This window comes from Salvelinus namaycush, unplaced genomic scaffold, assembly GCF_016432855.1.
Source record: "Salvelinus namaycush isolate Seneca unplaced genomic scaffold, SaNama_1.0 Scaffold374, whole genome shotgun sequence".
NCBI classification, from domain to species: domain Eukaryota; kingdom Metazoa; phylum Chordata; class Actinopteri; order Salmoniformes; family Salmonidae; genus Salvelinus; species Salvelinus namaycush.
Window position 1 is genome coordinate 73,734 of NW_024060719.1, and position 17,853 is coordinate 91,586.

Consider the following 17,853-nt stretch of genomic DNA (forward strand, 5'->3'; position numbering starts at 1 on the left):
TATTATTGTATATTGCTACAGTATATTGATATAGGCTATATTACCCACTATATTATTGTATATTGATGTAGGCTATATTACCCACTATATTATTGTATATTGCTACAGTATATTGATGTAGGCTATATTACCCACTATATTATTGTATATTGCTACAGTATATTGATATAGGCTATATTACCCACTATATTATTGTATATTGATGTAGGCTATATTACCCACTATATTATTGTGTATTACTACAGTATATTGATATAGGCTATATTACCCACTATATTACGTTACATATCTACAGGAGATTGATGTAGGCTATATTACCCACTATATTACATTATATTGATGTACGCTATATTACCCACTATATTACAATCTATTGATGTAGGCTATATTACCCACTATATTACTGTGTATTACTACAGTATATAGATTTAGGCTATATTACCCACTATATTATTGTGTATTGCTACAGTATATTGATATAGGCTATATTACCCACTATATTACTGTACATTACTACAGTATTTTGATGTAGGCTATATTACCCACTATATTACTGTATATTGCTACTGTATATCGATTTAGGCTATATTTCCCACTATATTACTGTACATTATTATATATTGATATATATATATATATATATTATATAGCACTATATTACATAATTCTGTCCTGAAAAGTCTCTATTGAAATGTTTTACATTTCTGTATAAGTAATGCATAATACAATCAATAAATTCAAATCAAATGAAACTTTATTAGTCACATGCGCCAAATACAACAAGTGTAGACCTTACCATGGAATGCTTCCTTACAAACCCTTAACCAACAGTGCAGTTCAAGAAAGAGTTAAGAAAATATTTATGAAGTGCTCAGTGACTTTCAACGTGGCACCGCCATAGGACGCCACCTTTCCAACAAGTCATTTCATAAAAGTTCTGCCCTGCTAGAGCTTCCCCGGTCAACTGTAAGTGCTGTCATTGTGAAGTAGAAATGTCTAGGAGCAACAACGGCTCAGTGCGAAATGGTAGGCCACACAAGCTCACCGAATGGGACTGCCGAGTGCTGAAGCGTGCAGCGTGTAAAAATCGTCTGTCCTCGGTTGCAACATTCACTACAGAATTCCAAACTTCCTCTGGAAGCAACTTCAGCACAAGAACTGTCCATCGGGAGCTTCATGAAATGGGTTTCTACGGCCGAGCAGCAGCACACAAGCCTAAGATCACCATGCACAATGCCAAGCGTCGGCTGGAGTGGTGTACAGCTTGCCGCCAATGGACTCTGGAGCAGTGGAAATGCGTTCCCTGGAGTGATGATGCTTCACCACTAAACTAAATAGTAGTTACATGCAGAGTGCCAACTGTAAAGTTTGGTGGAGTAGGAATAATGGTCTGGGGCTGTTTTTCATGGTTCGGGCCCCTTAGTTCCAGTGAAGGGAAATCTTAAGGCTACAGCATAACAATGACATTCTAGAAGATTCTGTGCTTCCATCTTTGTGGCAACAGTTTGGGGAAGGCCCTTCCTGTTTCAGCATGACAATGCCATTTGTCCACAAAGCGAGGTCCATACAGAAATGGTTTGTCGAGATCGGTGTGGAAGAACTTGACAGGCCTGCACAGAGTTCTGAGCTCAACCCCATCGAACACCTTTGGGATGAATTGGAACACCGAATGCAAGCCAGGCCTAATCGCCCAACATCAGTGTCCAACTTCGCTAATGCTCTTGTGGCTGAATCAAAGCAAGTCCCCACAGCAATGTTCCAACATCTAGTGGAAAGCCTTCCCAGAAGAGTGGAGGCTGTTATAGCAGCAAAGGGGGACCAACTCCATATTAATACCCATGATTTTGTAATGAGATGTTCGACGAGCAGGTGTCCACATACTTTTGGTAATGTAGTTTGTCATTTTCAATTCCTTAACAGCGCTAATATTGTTTGTTTCACCAATAATTCCTGTATTTTACATTTTTTGGGGTCAAATTTTATAAACCAGCATAACATTTTATAAAAACAATTACTGGTTAAGCAGCTGCAATAGCTAGCAGGCTATATGTAAATAAATCATTTAAATTCCCCTTATAGTCTTGCTAGTGCATGGAAAATAGCGTTTGATTTTACCAGGCAAAACCAATCGAGCAACGATCGGACTCAAACACACAATTTAGCCTTGAGAAAGTTTTAGGCCATTTTTATTAAAATGATTCCCTACACTGTAACCCAAAAATAATAGCAATAGAAATCCATTGACGACCCACGGTACTCAGAGGATTTTCGAGGTTTGAATATCGAAAATAAGAGCGAGAATGAGGTGTGAGAATGAGCTGCGAACACGGTCCATTTTCTGCTATTGATTAGTCCGGCCTGGGTGAAATCCGACTTCTGCATTGACGGTTCGTCACATTTCACGCTGACATCGAGCGAATACACGCCACGGTCCATATACACACGCCACGGTCCATATACACACACACACCACACGGCTCAAAATATTATCGACCGATCGCAGTTCGGGAATACAGTAGAGAACATAGCGTGTATTTAAAGGTAAGTGACTGAGAAAACATGGTATAATGGAACAAACGGGTATTTTCTCGACGCCGAACGAAGAGGTGAATCCCACTTTTAGCTCGAATTAAATCTATCTTGTGTTTTTTTTTTTCTTTGAAATTTGAGGTTCGACACTTTTCATTCGGTAAAGAGGCAAAAGCTCGATCCCTTCTAGCCATGACCGGGCTTCTGCGTTTGGATACGCTTTCTCTCCGTTGGGACTGACGGGAACTAGCTAAATTGATTTAGTACTAGCTTTAAACTTAATTAGCTGACATTAGCTACTAATGGTAAGTTTATACGCTATTGTTTTACTTATTGGTAAGTCGTTTAAAGGGAATTCAAGACATGGGTGACTAGTTAACGTTAGCTTGGTTTACTCTCTGTGTTTCATACGGTGGGAGGAGGGGTTGGTTCGTTGACAGAGAGCGATGGCTAGCTAATATGCTATTAGTTGGCTAACTATTCTAGCTAACTGTCTGAATAAGTTGACGACGTACTCACTCAAACTATCAAAACTAACCCCAACACTTTACACAACGTTAGACACGGCCACGAATGGTCTGTGTAGTGTGTTACTACTGGTAGTTTGTTGTAACCGAGTATCGGTGCTAAACCGTGTGTTATTGTAAGTTAGCATGCTAGTTAGCCATGGCGTTATAGGATACGGTGCCCTGGGCGGTTTTCACGGAAGTATACTGTACCCAGTTAGCTAGCTGAATAAACTAAGTTAGAGTCTATTCCTAGAAAACATTGAACCGCTGTAGTTTACAAAAAAAATATTATTTATAAAGTGAAAGTTGGGAGAGTTTGATAAATGTTTGTGTGAAAAGGGACGAGCTCAGTTTTGTCCTGTGTGATCCATGAGTTCTGGGAATGGAGACAGGGTTGGAGTTTCCTGAAAGCGTAAACAAAGCTATGTCACAAAATAGTTTGACATTTGAAAGCTACGTAGTTATAAACAACAGCGTTCTATGAGAAGCCTTTTAAAACCGGTTGTTGTTTAGGCTGGTCAGTTAGCTAACGTTACTTTTTCCAACCAGTCATCAGCTGTATGTTCCGAAGTTGTATTTTTATTTTATATTTTTATTCTATATATTTTTTTAGAAATAAATATATTTTCTGGTGAGGAAACGGGGGAATACAGAGAACGACAGAAAAGAAAACGAGGAAACCACCAAAAGGAAATGCCAATCGCAGCCACGGGTCAACTGACGACTCAGGAACCCCGTATTTTCTCCCGACTGCCCTCCACCCCGGAGCCTGTACCAAAAGGGGGTAATTTATGTGACGTTGCGGGGGCAGTAGCCGAGTCGCAGGAGCGAACAGAATACGGGGGCGCCGAGGGGGGCAGGGGAGGACTAGTAGCCAGCTACAGTCAGACCAGCGGCGCTAGGGGATTTCTGCCGCTTCGTTCTTCCAACTCCAACGGTTCTCCTCCGCAATCCCCTCCCACGTCCTCCCCCCTCGCCTCATCTTTCTTCCATCACCACTCCTATCAAATGGCCATGGAGCCGCCCAGGACTCGATCGCGTTCTCGGTCTGGATTCTACCAGCAGTATGGTTTGACCGGCCCCGGGATTAATGCCAACGGGGGAACTGGACCTAACCACCATCACCACCACAGCCAGCAGCAACATCATCAACAGCAGCACAACTCGGGTTGCCTTGGAGCTCACAGCCACCACACGGAGCAGCACAGCATACGAGCCCCGGGATCTAACGTCTCCCCCGGCGCTCAGAGGCAGTCGGGACCGCTTGGAACACATCGCATCTCACCCGCAGGTAAGCTTTCTCTCCCTTCCTTCCTCAGAAGTGCTCTCATTTCCGGGTTCTTGTGTAGTGTCTGTGTGTTGGCTATCCTTGACCCGACCAGCTAGAGAATCTGCTCTAGGGTCTCTTGTTGTACCATCTGCTCTAGTGTCTGGAGACAGAGGACATGTGTGTGTTTCTGTGAGAACACACAACAGTGTGTGTCTGCTCTGGTGTGTGTCAGAGAATACCCAGGCAGAGAAAGAGAGGGCCAGTGAGGAGAGACAGAGAACTCAATCTGGTTTAATGCACTAAGGATGGGCTTCTGAAAGGGAGAGCAGAGGGGGTGGGGCTAGGCAGGCAGCTATATCTTGTTGGCATGGTAATGTGTGTGTGACTGCACATTAGCTCTATTCTAATTAAGTAGACGCTGTTATGTGCTGCCACAGAGCTGCAGCTACATGGTTATTACATAGTAGTTACATGGAACAAGCTCTCTAACACACACACACACACACACACACACACACACACACACACACACACACACACACACACACACACACACACACACACACTCCATTTAGCTTTGTGCATGATGCTGCCAAGATGCACTGAGATGAACTCTAGTCTGTCTGTCTTTTTCTCTCTCTCTCTGCCTGTTCCTCTCTCTAGCTCTGTGTCTGTCTGTCTGTTCCTCTCTCTAGCTCGTCTGTGTCTGTTTCTCTCTCTCTGCCTGTTCCTCTCTCTAGCTCTGTGTCTGTTTCTCTCTCTCTCTCCGCCTGTTCCTCTATAGCTCTGTCTGTCCGTCCGCCTGTCTGTCTCTGTCTGGCTGTGGGTTAAACAGGTCAGAAGAGTCATTCCATTTCTGTAGTAGCTATTACAGATGGACAAGATGATACAAGGCTACAATACTGGACACAAGTAATGGCAGAATACAGTGATGTCATGGATGTAGTCTTTCTTCTAGTAAATAATCACATTTGTCTGACTGTGTGTAGGCTGTTACATGACTGTGGTCCTGTATGGCTCAGTTGGTAGAGCGTAGAGCTGGCAATGCCAGGGTTGTGGGTTCCATTCCCCGCTCCACCCATACGTAAAATGTATTTTGTTTTTAACCTTTTATTTAACTAGGCAAGTCAATTAACAACAAATTCTTATTTACAATGATGGCCTAACCTGGACGATCCTGGGCCAATTGTGGGCAGCACTATGGGACTCACAATCATGGCCGGTTGTGATACAGCCTAGAATCGAACCAGGGTGTCTGTAGTGACGCCTCTAGCACTGAGATGCAGTGCCTTAGACCGCTGTGCTACCAGAGTTATAAACAGCGAGATCCTGCTACAATAACAAATACAGCATTCCGACATGGGTCATGTTCATTAGGCACCCAACGGAAGAGAACGGACTTGAACGGACGGAGTAACCTGAACTTGTCCAATAAGAATAGCTTGTTTCCGTTTGCAAAATGTTTTTTGTTGTTGTGCAGAATGCATTAATAAATGCAACCCTAGTAAAAATACAGAATTCAACGTTGTGTTCAGTTCCAAACCGAGCTCAACTGAAACCTAGTTCAACAACCACAGTCAGTTATTAAGTCTGGAGAAGATGACAGCTATAGATCAATGGGGGGGGAAAAAACGACAAATGAATCTCCCTTTGTTTTCTCTCATCTAAATATAGGTCAATATCCAGACAAGTTGTGTGTTCCATTCCGGTTGATCAGGTGACAGAATCTACACGTCATTAAATTACATCCACTCTAGCACTAACACCACACAGTACCATTGTGTTCTTCCTGGTAGTTACAGGCCTACTACTCAGTGAAGTCTAGTTGGTTTCTGTCACAATATAGAATTATATTTAGTATCCAGAGCTACTTAGCCATCTGTACATATTAAGGGTTTTCGGGTGGCGCAGCGGTCTAAGGCACTGCATCTCCCTGCTAGAGGTGTCACTACAGACCCCGGTTCGGTTTTCTAGGCTGTATCACAACCGCCGTGATTGGGAGTCCCATAGGGCGGCATACAATTGGCCCCCAACGTCTGCCGGTGTAGGCCGTCATTATGAAGAAGATGTTGTTCTTAACTGACTTGCCTAGTTAAATAAAAGGCAAAATATTTTTTGTTTTAAATGAATTCTAGCCGGATTGGTAGGGGGAGCATTGTTTGACAGTTGTTGTTGTTATAGTAACTAGGCTATATGGAAGGGTGTATGTAAAATATAAGTACCGTTCACACAATGGCCCGTGTACTGAACCAGAAAACACTGTATAGGCTTTCTGCTCTATAGTGAACAGGACCTGTGGAGAGTCTCTCCCTCTAGACTGTACAGCTAACTCCCCAACACACACACACACACACACACACACACACACACACACACACACACTACCTCATTCTGCTCTATAGTGAACAGGACCTGTGGAGAGTCTCTCCCTCTAGACTGTACAGCTAACTCCCCAACACACACACACACACACTACCTCATTCTGCTCATATTAAGTGATGAAATGATGCTGAGTGTGTTTGGGCATTTTACGTTTCAGGTGTGTGTGTGTGTCTGCTGAGCAACAGTGAATGGTACGCTGGGACTGGAAATACCTGTCTGGGAGAGTGGATGTCAGAGAGCTGCTCTGAGTTTAACACACACACACACACACACACACAGTGTAGCGCTACCAGGGATTCACGATTAGCTTTGTGTGTGAAGTGGGGAGGACAACACACACAGACAGGCCTAGAGAGAGAGAGAGAACTCTGGACAAGAGGAGAAAGAACATGGGGGTGGAGGAAAGGTAGAGGAGAGAGGAAATCAAATCACATTTTATTTGTCACATACACATGGTTAGCAGATGTTAATGCGAGTGTAGCGAAATGCTTGTGCTTCTAGTTCTGACAATGCAGTAATAACCAACAAGTAATCTAACCTAACAATTCCACAACTACTACCTTATACACACAAGTGTAAAGGGATAAAGAATATGTACATAAAGATATATGAATGAGTGATGGTGCAAGATGCAGTAGATGGTATCGAGTACAGTATATACATATGAGATGAGTAATGTAGGGTATGTAAACATAAAAGTGGCATAGTTTAAAGTGGCTAGTGATACATGTATTACATAAAGATGGCAAGATGCAGTAGATGATAGAGTACAGTATATACATATACATTATATTAAGTGGCATTGTTTAAAGTGGCTAGTGATACATTTTTGATCAATTCCCATCAATTTCCATTATTAAAGTGAGCTGGAGTTGAGTCAGTATGTTGGCAGCAGCCACTCAATGTTAGTGTTAAATTAGTATCTAATGGTTAAAGTAACGGTTGGGGGAGAGAAGCTGATCCTAGGTCTGTGGTTAAGTTAGTATATAATGGTTAAAGTAACGGTTGGGGGGGAGAAGCTGATCCTAGGTCTGTGGTTAAGTTAGTATATAATGGTTAAAGTAACGGTTGGGGGGGGAGAAGCTGATCCTAGGTCTGTGGTTAAGTTAGTATATAATGGTTAAAGTAACGGTTGGGGGAGAGAAGCTGATCCTAGGTCTGTGGTTAAGTTAGTATATAATGGTTAAAGTAACGGTTGGGGGGGGAGAAGCTGATCCTAGGTCTGTGGTTAAGTTAGTATATAATGGTTAAAGTAACGGTTGGGGGGGAGAAGCTGATCCTAGGTCTGTGGTTAAGTTAGTATATAATGGTTAAAGTAACGGTTGGGGGGGGAGAAGCTGATCCTAGGTCTGTAGTTAAGTTAGTATATAATGGTTAAAGTATATAATGGTTAAAGTAACGGTTGGGGGAGAGAAGCTGATCCTAGGTCTGTGGTTAAGTTAGTATATAATGGTTAAAGTAACGGTTGGGGGAGAGAAGCTGATCCTAGGTCTGTGGTTAAGTTAGTATATAATGGTTAAAGTAACGGTTGGGGGGGGAGAAGCTGATCCTAGGTCTGTGGTTAAGTTAGTATATAATGGTTAAAGTAACGGTTGGGGGAGAGAAGCTGATCCTAGGTCTGTGGTTAAGTTAGTATATAATGGTTAAAGTAACGGTTGGGGGAGAGAAGCTGATCCTAGGTCTGTGGTTAAGTTAGTATATAATGGTTAAAGTAATGGTTGGGGGAGAGAAGCTGATCCTAGGTCTGTGGTTAAGTTAGTATATGTAGCTACACTTCCTGATGTGTTGCTTAAAGTTCATCTAGCGTTGTAACTTGCTACACCGGAGGGAGGGACACATCAGTCGGAGCGCTGTCTGCTGATAGGATGCCCCTTCCTGAATGCGGGAATTTGATTGGTCTGACGACGAGAGCAAAGATTTTTCCTCTGAGTGGAGAACTTCAACTGAAGCCGAACAGAAATTTTGATAAGAAGCATTTTGGATCTTTGTTTACAAAACGCAGCGAGTCTTTTCTGCGTGGGGTTGGGGGGGTGCGAGCTGATTCTAGATCTGTGGTTAAATTAGTATCTAATGGTTAAAGTAATGGTTGTGGGAGAGAAGCTGATCCTAGGTCTGTGGTTAAATTAGTATCTAATGGTTAAAGTAATGGTTGTGGGAGAGAAGCTGATCCTAGGTCTGTGGTTAAATTAGTATCTAATGGTTAAAGTAATGGTTGTGGGAGAGAAGCTGATCCTAGGTCTGTGGTTAAATTAGTATCTAATGGTTAAAGTAATGGTTGTGGGAGAGAAGCTGATCCTAGGTCTGTGGTTAAATTAGTATCTAATGGTTAAAGTAATGGTTGTGGGAGAGAAGCTGATCCTAGGTCTGTGGTTAAGTTAGTATATAATGGTTAAAGTAATGGTTGTGGGAGAGAAGCTGATCCTAGGTCTGTGGTTAAGTTAGTATATAATGGTTAAAGTAATGGTTGTGGGAGAGAAGCTGATCCTAGGTCTGTGGTTAAATTAGTATCTAATGGTTAAAGTAACAGTTGGGGGGGAGAAGCTGATCCTAGATTGGTTAAACAGTAGCTCATTATCTGTGCCATGCAGAATTGCGTAAATTGATTTTTTTGAATGGCCATTTCTGTCCAAACGGATTTCGATCTGGAGAGGTGAATGACTGACTGAAAAATATACACACACAATGCCAAGTCACAAGTTCCTATGTCTGTAGCGTGTGTGTTTTGTCATTGGAGGGCCTGTTTCCTCATATCCCCATATCCTCTACACACACACACATATATATATATACACACACACACACACACCCACCCCCCCTTGTAACCATGTAAGAGAATACCTCATATCCCCATATCCTCTATACACACACACACACACACACACACACACACACACACACACACACACACATTAATATATATACACCCCCCCCCCCCCCCTTGTAACCATGTAAGAGAATACCTCATATCCCCATATCCTCTACACACACATATATATATACACCCCCCCCCCCCCCCCCTTGTAACCATGTAAGAGAATACCTCATATCCCCATATCCTCTACACACACATATATATGTATATATATACACACACCCCCCCCCCCCCTGTAACCATGTAAGAGAATACCTCATATCCCCATATCCTCTACACACACATATATATACACCCCCCCCCCCCCCCCCCCCTTGTAACCATGTAAGAGAATACCTCATATCCCCATATCCTCTACACACACACACATATATATATACCCCCCCCCCCCCCTGTAACCATGTAAGAGAATACCTCATATCCCCATATCCTCTACACACACATATATATACACCCCCCCCCCCCCCCCCTTGTAACCATGTAAGAGAATACCTCATATCCCCATATCCTCTACACACATATATATATATATATACACCCCCCCCCCCCTTGTAACCATGTAAGAGAATACCTCATATCCCCATATCCTCTACACACACACACACATATATATATATACACCCCCCCCCCCCCTTGTAACCATGTAAGAGAATCAGAAAACCCCTTCACATCCAGCCGTGTACCAGATGTCCTCCTCCACGTCCACTTGTGTTTAATAAGGAGGAGGCTCCTGAGAACAAGCTCAGGACTGCTCTGTGTGTGTGTTCGTCTATAGCACCCACACCTACAGCATCTGTTTCTCAGGACTGCTCTGTGTGTTCGTCTATAGCACCCACACCTACAGCATCTGTTTCTCAGGACTGCTCTGTGTGTTCGTCTATAGCACCCACACCTACAGCATCTGTTTCTCAGGACTGCTCTGTGTGTTCGTCTATAGCACCCACACCTACAGCATCTGTTTCTCAGGACTGCTCTGTGTGTTCGTCTATAGCACCCACACCTACAGCATCTGTTTCTCAGGACTGCTCTGTGTGTTCGTCTATAGCACCCACACCTACAGCATCTGTTTCTCAGGACTGCTCTGTGTGTTCGTCTATAGCACCCACACCTACAGCATCTGTTTCTCAGGACTGCTCTGTGTGTTCGTCTATAACACCCACACCTACAGCATCTGTTTCTCAGGACTGCTCTGTGTGTTCGTCTATAACACCCACACCTACAGCATCTGTTTCTCAGGACTGCTCTGTGTGTTCGTTTATAGCACCCACACCTACAGCATCTGTTTCTCAGGACTGCTCTGTGTGTTCGTCTATAACACCTACAGCATCTGTTTCTCAGGACTGCTCTCTGTGTGTTCGTCTATAGCACCCACACCTACAGCATCTGTTTCTCAGGACTGCTCTGTGTGTTCGTCTATAGCACCCACACCTACAGCATCTGTTTCTCAGGCTTACTTTACGAGTTCCAAATAGCACCCTATTCACTACATGCTGCACTAGATGTCTTGGCTCCTCAATAGAACCTCTATTATCTCTGTGTGTGTGTGTGTGTGTGTGTGTGAGGCTTGTCAGTCTTCCCACGCTGGTCACCTGCACTTGGGATGAAAGCTAATGATCCCTCTCTCCTCTACTCTCCTCCTTGAAGGTCCTCTGTACCCCTCCTCCTCCACTCCTCTCCTCCTTGAAGGTCCTCTGTACCCCTCCTCCTCCACTCCCCTCCTCTCCTCCTTGAAGGTCCTCTGTACCCCTCCTCCTCTTCTCTCCTCCTTGAAGGTCCTCTGTACCTCTCTACTCTCCTCCCTTTCTGCGTCCTTCCTTGCACCCCTCTTCTCTCTCTGCACCTCCTTCATCCTTACCTCTCCATCTCTCTCTTTCTCCTCTGTCGATTTTGTCGTTTTAATGTATTACTCAATGTTCCTTCTGAAAGAGGGGTTGGTCTGTCTGATTACTCCTCCTCTCCTATAGACCAGGGCCCTTTGGGCCTCTAGTTAAAGGTAGTGCACTACTATAGACCAGGGCCCTTTGGGCCTCTAGTTAAAGGTAGTGCACTACTATAGACCAGGGCCCTTTGGGCCTCTAGTTAAAGGTAGTGCACTATGCAGGGAATAGGGTGCCATTTGGGACATAGACTCTTTGCATGGAGAGGATTATTGTCACTTAAGGATCTATTTGTTCTAGATATTAATACACAGACCCAGAATAGACAGATATTTTTATGTTTATTGTCAAGGAAAATAGTCTCAAGGAGGACAGAGGCGTTTAAGACCATTCAGAATGAACCAGACCAGGGACAGGGCTTTTGCTTGTAGGTTTCTAAGTCTAGGCTGACGCAGTCTGTCTGGGGGGGAGGGCCGACGCGGTCTGTCTGAGGGGGAGGGCCGCCGCAGTCTGTCTGAGGGGGGAGGGCCGACGCGGTCTGTCTGAGGGGGGAGGGCCGACGCGGTCTGTCTGGGGGGGGAGGGCCGACGCGGTCTGTCTGGGGGGGGAGGGCCGACGCGGTCTGTCTGGGGGGGGAGGGCCGACGCGGTCTGTCTGGGGGGGGAGGGCCGACGCGGTCTGTCTGGGGGGGGAGGGCCGACGCGGTCTGTCTGGGGGGGGAGGGCCGACGCGGTCTGTCTGAGGGGGGAGGGCCGCCGCGAGGGCTGACGCAGTCTGTCTGAGGGGGGAGGGCCGCCGCGGTCTGTCTGAGGGGGAGGGCCGCCGCAGTCTGTCTGGGGGGGAGGGCCGACGCGGTCTGTCTGGGGGGGAGGGCCGACGCGGTCTGTCTGGGGGGGGAGGGCCGACGCGGTCTGTCTGGGGGGGGAGGGCCGACGCGGTCTGTCTGGGGGGGAGGGCCGACGCGGTCTGTCTGGGGGGGGAGGGCCGACGCGGTCTGTCTGGGGGGGGAGGGCCGACGCGGTCTGTCTGATTGGGAGGTCTGTCTGAGGGGGAGGGGGCCGATGCGATGGCCGACGCGGTCTGTCTGAGGGGGGAGGGCTGAGAAACGTTTACAAGGGAGAATGTGTCAGCCAAAGAGAGAATGAGGGGGAGGGATTGACATTTGTTTTTGTAATTTCTCCCTTTCTCCTATGTTCATGAGTTCTCACCAACAAGAGACACAAGCCCCACTAGCCAAATCTGCACTCTATCTATCACGTTCTCGCTCTCTCTCTAGTTAGGTTTCTGTTTCCTCTCTCCTTCACCCTCTTTCCCCTTCTCTCTTCCTGTTCTTCTCTCTGTTTAGGCCTGTCTCTCTTCTCTCTCTGTTTAGTTTCTGTTGTAACAGTTATGCAATGTGTGTGTGTGTGTGAAGTAAATGTAGCAGCAGCAGAACACAGTACAGCTGGGCAGCTTCACATTCTACTGAAGTTGTAGAGAGAGGCAGAAATGGAGTGGGAGTGTTGAAGGACAACTATAGTGACTAGAGGGAAAAGACTCAGCTTGGCTTTTGGAAGAGAGGACAGAAGGAGAGTCTCTCAGCTGAGCCCTGTCTGTCAGTGAAGCAGGAAGAGGGAGGGAGAGGAGGACAGAAGGAGGGAGGGAGAGGAGGACAGAAGGAGAGTCTCTCAGCTGAGCCCTGTCTGTCAGTGAAGCAGGAAGAGAGAGGAGAGAAGGTTCATGTGGTGTGTGTGGGGTTTACATGTGTAGTGTTGGTGAGGTCTGGTTTTAGAGTGTAAGCGTTAGGGAGTGGCCTGTGTGTGTGGGCCTTGTTTACTGGCTGTCTGGGTGGGCTGGCTTTGGAGCAGGAGGAACAGAACTGTGTCAGCAGCACAGAGGGTTTTTCACAAATAGATCCCTGTTTAGTGTATTACATTAGACCAGAACACTAGTGACCAGAGAGGTCTATTGGGTCCTGTTTAACACTAGTGACCAGAGAGGTCTATTGGGTCCTGTTTAACACTAGTGACCAGGGAGGTCTATTGGGTCCTGTTTAACACTAGTGACCAGAGAGCTCTGTTGGGTCCTGTTTAACACTAGTGACCAGAGAGCTCTGTTGGGTCCTGTTTAACACTAGTGACCAGAGCTCTATTGGGTCCTGTTTAACACTAGTGACCAGAGCGCTGTTGGGTCCTGTTTAACACTAGTGACCAGAGAGGTCTGTTGGGTCCTGTTTAACACTAGTGACCAGAGAGGTCTGTTGGGTCCTGTTTAACACTAGTGACCAGAGAGGTCTGTTGGGTCCTGTTTAACACTAGTGACCAGAGCTCTGTTGGGTCCTGTTTAACACTAGTGACCAGATCTTTATTGGGTCCTGTTTAACACTAGTGACCAGAGAGGTCTATTGGGTCCTGTTTAACACTAGTGACCAGAGAGGTTTGTTGGGTCCTGTTTAACACTAGTGACCAGAGGTCTATTGGGTCCTGTTTAACACTAGTGACCAGAGAGATCTATTGGGTCCTGTTTAACACTAGTGACCAGAGGTTTATTGGGTCCTGTTTAACACTAGTGACCAGAGCTCTGTTGGGTCCTGTTTAACACTAGTGACCAGAGAGGTCTATTGGGTCCTGTTTAACACTAGTGACCAGAGGTCTATTGGGTCCTGTTTAACACTAGTGACCAGAGAGGTCTGTTGGGTCCTGTTTAACACTAGTGACCAGAGCTCTATTGGGTCCTGTTTAACACTAGTGACCAGAGAGGTCTGTTGGGTCCTGTTTAACACTAGTGACCAGAGAGGTCTATTGGGTCCTGTTTAACACTAGTGACCAGAGAGGTCTATTGGGTCCTGTTTAACACTAGTGACCAGAGCTCTATTGGGTCCTGTTTAACACTAGTGACCAGAGAGGTCTGTTGGGTCCTGTTTAACACTAGTGACCAGAGGTCTATTGGGTCCTGTTTAACACTAGTGACCAGAGCTCTGTTGGGTCCTGTTTAACACTAGTGACCAGAGCTCTGTTGGGTCCTGTTTAACACTAGTGACCAGAGAGGTCTGTTGGGTCCTGTTTAACACTAGTGACCAGAGCTCTGTTGGGTCCTGTTTAACACTAGTAACCAGAGAGGTCTATTGGGTCCTGTTTAACACTAGTGACCAGAGAGGTCTGTTGGGTCCTGTTTAACACTAGTAACCAGAGAGGTCTGTTGGGTCCTGGTTAACACTAGTGACCAGAGAGGTCTGTTGGGTCCTGTTTAACACTAGTAACCAGAGAGATCTGTTGGGTCCTGTTTAACACTAGTGACCAGAGGTCTATTGGGTCCTGTTTAACACTAGTGACCAGAGCTCTATTGGGTCCTGTTTAACACTAGTGACCAGAGGTCTGTTGGGTCCTGTTTAACACCTGTGACCAGAGCACTGTTGGGTCCTGTTTAACACTAGTAACCAGAGAGGTCTATTGGGTCCTGTTTAACACTAGTGACCAGAGCTCTGTTGGGTCCTGTTTAACACTAGTGACCAGAGAGGTCTGTTGGGTCCTGTTTAACACTAGTGACCAGAGAGGTCTATTGGGTCCTGTTTAACACTAGTGACCAGAGAGATCTATTGGGTCCTGTTTAACACTAGTGACCAGAGCTCTGTTGGGTCCTGTTTAACACTAGTGACCAGAGAGGTCTATTGGGTCCTGTTTAACACTAGTGACCAGAGAGGTCTATTGGGTCCTGTTTAACACTAGTGACCAGAGAGGTCTATTGGGTCCTGTTTAACACTAGTGACCAGAGAGATCTATTGGGTCCTGTTTAACACTAGTGACCAGAGCTCTATTGGGTCCTGTTTTAACGGTAGTGACCAGAGAGGTCTGTTGGGTCCTGTTTAACACTAGTGACCAGAGCTCTATTGGGTCCTGTTTAACACTAGTGACCAGAGAGGTCTATTGGGTCCTGTTTAACACTAGTGACCAGAGCTCTATTGGGTCCTGTTTAACACTAGTGACCAGAGAGATCTATTGGGTCCTGTTTAACACTAGTGACCAGATCTTTATTGGGTCCTGTTTAACACTAGTGACCAGAGAGGTCTATTGGGTCCTGTTTAACACTAGTGACCAGAGAGGTCTATTGGGTCCTGTTTAACACTAGTGACCAGAGGTCTATTGGGTCCTGTTTAACACTAGTGACCAGAGAGGTCTATTGGGTCCTGTTTAACACTAGTGACCAGAGCTCTATTGGGTCCTGTTTAACACTAGTGACCAGAGCTCTGTTGGGTCCTGTTTAACACTAGTGACCAGAGGTCTATTGGGTCCTGTTTAACACTAGTGACCAGAGCTCTATTGGGTCCTGTTTAACACTAGTGTACTATATAAGGGAATAAGGTGCCATTTGGGACATAGAGAGACATGGAGATCATTACATCACTATTGTTACTACTACAGAGTTGGAGGGCGAGAGAATGAAAACAAGAAGGGCAGAAGGGGAAAGTAAAATTTAGGGAGGGTGGCAGGGAAAGGGGGAGTGTCATTCCTGTGTCTACAATGGGAAGCACCACTTATTGGCTCACACACACACACACACACACACACACACACACTGGTGCTGTCAGTCACATGTGCTTTGCTTATTCTCTGTTTTTGTTTTTACGAGATCGTTTTTTAGTGTGTCTGTGGCGAAGGCCTCATTGTATTCTACAAGGCTGGTGCTGAAGTCTGTTGTGTTCAGATATCTTAAGATCTTCCTGTGTGTCTCTCTCACCTCTCTCTCTCTCGTTTCTCTCTCTCTCTCGCTTCTCTCTCTCTCTCCTTACTTTCTCGCCTCTCAATTTCTCTCGTTTTTAGATGTGAAAAGTTAGTAAGAAATAATCTCACCAACTACTGATGAGAGAGATGGAGGGAGAACGATATGAAAGAGGAGGGCTAGAAAGGGATGTGTTAATGAGGGATGGAGAGGATGAGAGAGGGGGGGGTGACATGAAGAAGAGACGTGGGGGGGGGCTGGTGATGCGTAGAGAGAGGGTGCAATGTGTTGGAGGGAGAAATGGTGACAAAATAATGGAGGGAGGAGGAGAAGAGGAAATGGATAGAAATAGCTGATGCACTCTGAAGCTGATCCCCCCCCCCTCCCTCTCTCTCTCTCTCTCTCTCTCTCTCTCTCACATCCCCTGTGTCTCTCTCTCTCCCACCATCCCCCTTACAGCTGATGCACTCTGAAGCTTACAGAAAATCAATAGCAGTCAAGAGAAGCCACAATCTATCTCTCTCCATACTCGGTCTCCTCTCTGTCCCACCATCCCCCAGTCTCCTCTCCTCCCCTCCATATATCTTACCCATGCCTCTGTCTCCTCTCTCTCCCCCTCCCTCCCTCTGTCCCACCATCCCCCAGTCTCCTCTCCATATATCTTACCCATGCCTCTGTCTCCTCTCTCTCCCCCTCCTCCAGTCTCTCCTCCAGTCTCTCCTCCTCTTATTTATTTTCCACATCCCCATGGCAACCCTGACACATCCACTCTATCCCCCCTCACCGATTGGCATCCCCTGATACATCCACTATATCCCCCCCTCTCACCCATGGCATCCCTGACACATCCACTCTAACCCCCCCCTCACCCATGGCAACCCTGACACATCCACTCTATCCCCCCTCACCCATGGCAACCCTGACACATCCACTCTATCCCCCCTCTCACCCATGGCAACCCTGACACATCCACTCTATCCCCCCTCTCACCCACGGCAACCCCGACACATCCACTCTATCCCCCCCTCTCACCCATGGCAACCCTGACACATCCACTCTATCCCCCCCTCTCACCCATGGCAACCCTGACACATCCACTCTACCCCCCCCTCTCACCCATGGCATCCCTGACACATCCACTCTATCCCCCCCTCACCCATGGCATCCCTGACACATCCACTCTATCCCCCACTCTCACCCATGGCAACCCTGACACATCCACTCTATCCCCCCTCTCACCCATGGCAACCCTGACACATCCACTATCCCCCCCTCTCACCCATGGCAACCCTGACACATCCTCTATCCCCCCCTCACCCATGGCAACCCTGACACATCCACTCTATCCCCCCCCTCACCCATGGCAACCCTGACACATCCACTATATCCCCCCCTCACCCATGGCATCCCTGACACATCCACTCTATCCCCCCTCTCACCCATGGCAACCCTGACACATCCACTCTATCCCCCCTCTCACCCATGGCAACCCTGACACATCCACTCTATCCCCCCTCTCACCCATGGCATCCCTGACACATCCACTCTCTCAGGCCTGCTGTCCTGTTCTCTCCTGTCCCATGGTGTGTGGGGTCATTTGGGCCTCCAGTGTCCACATGGGAGAAGTCCAGGACAGACCAGGGCTGTTAGTGTCAGTACTTCTGGTAGTGTGATGTCACCTCAGTCAGACCTCCAGAAGGAAAACAAACCCACTGAATA

At 46.4% G+C, this 17,853-nt stretch overlaps 1 protein-coding gene across 1 annotated transcript in view; it reads left to right on the forward strand.

Annotated features, from left to right (window-relative positions):
* The first annotated feature begins 2,393 nt into the window (after positions 1–2,393).
* The window catches only part of LOC120040699, a 32,909-nt gene continuing 17,449 nt past the window's right edge, over positions 2,394–17,853 (forward strand). The window contains exons 1-3 of the mRNA XM_038985767.1: positions 2,394–2,541; positions 3,652–4,329; positions 10,367–10,911. Coding sequence (XP_038841695.1) covers positions 3,732–4,329; positions 10,367–10,911 — 1,143 coding nt within the window. The 5' untranslated portion in view covers positions 2,394–2,541; positions 3,652–3,731. The remainder of the gene's footprint in view (positions 2,542–3,651; positions 4,330–10,366; positions 10,912–17,853) is intronic.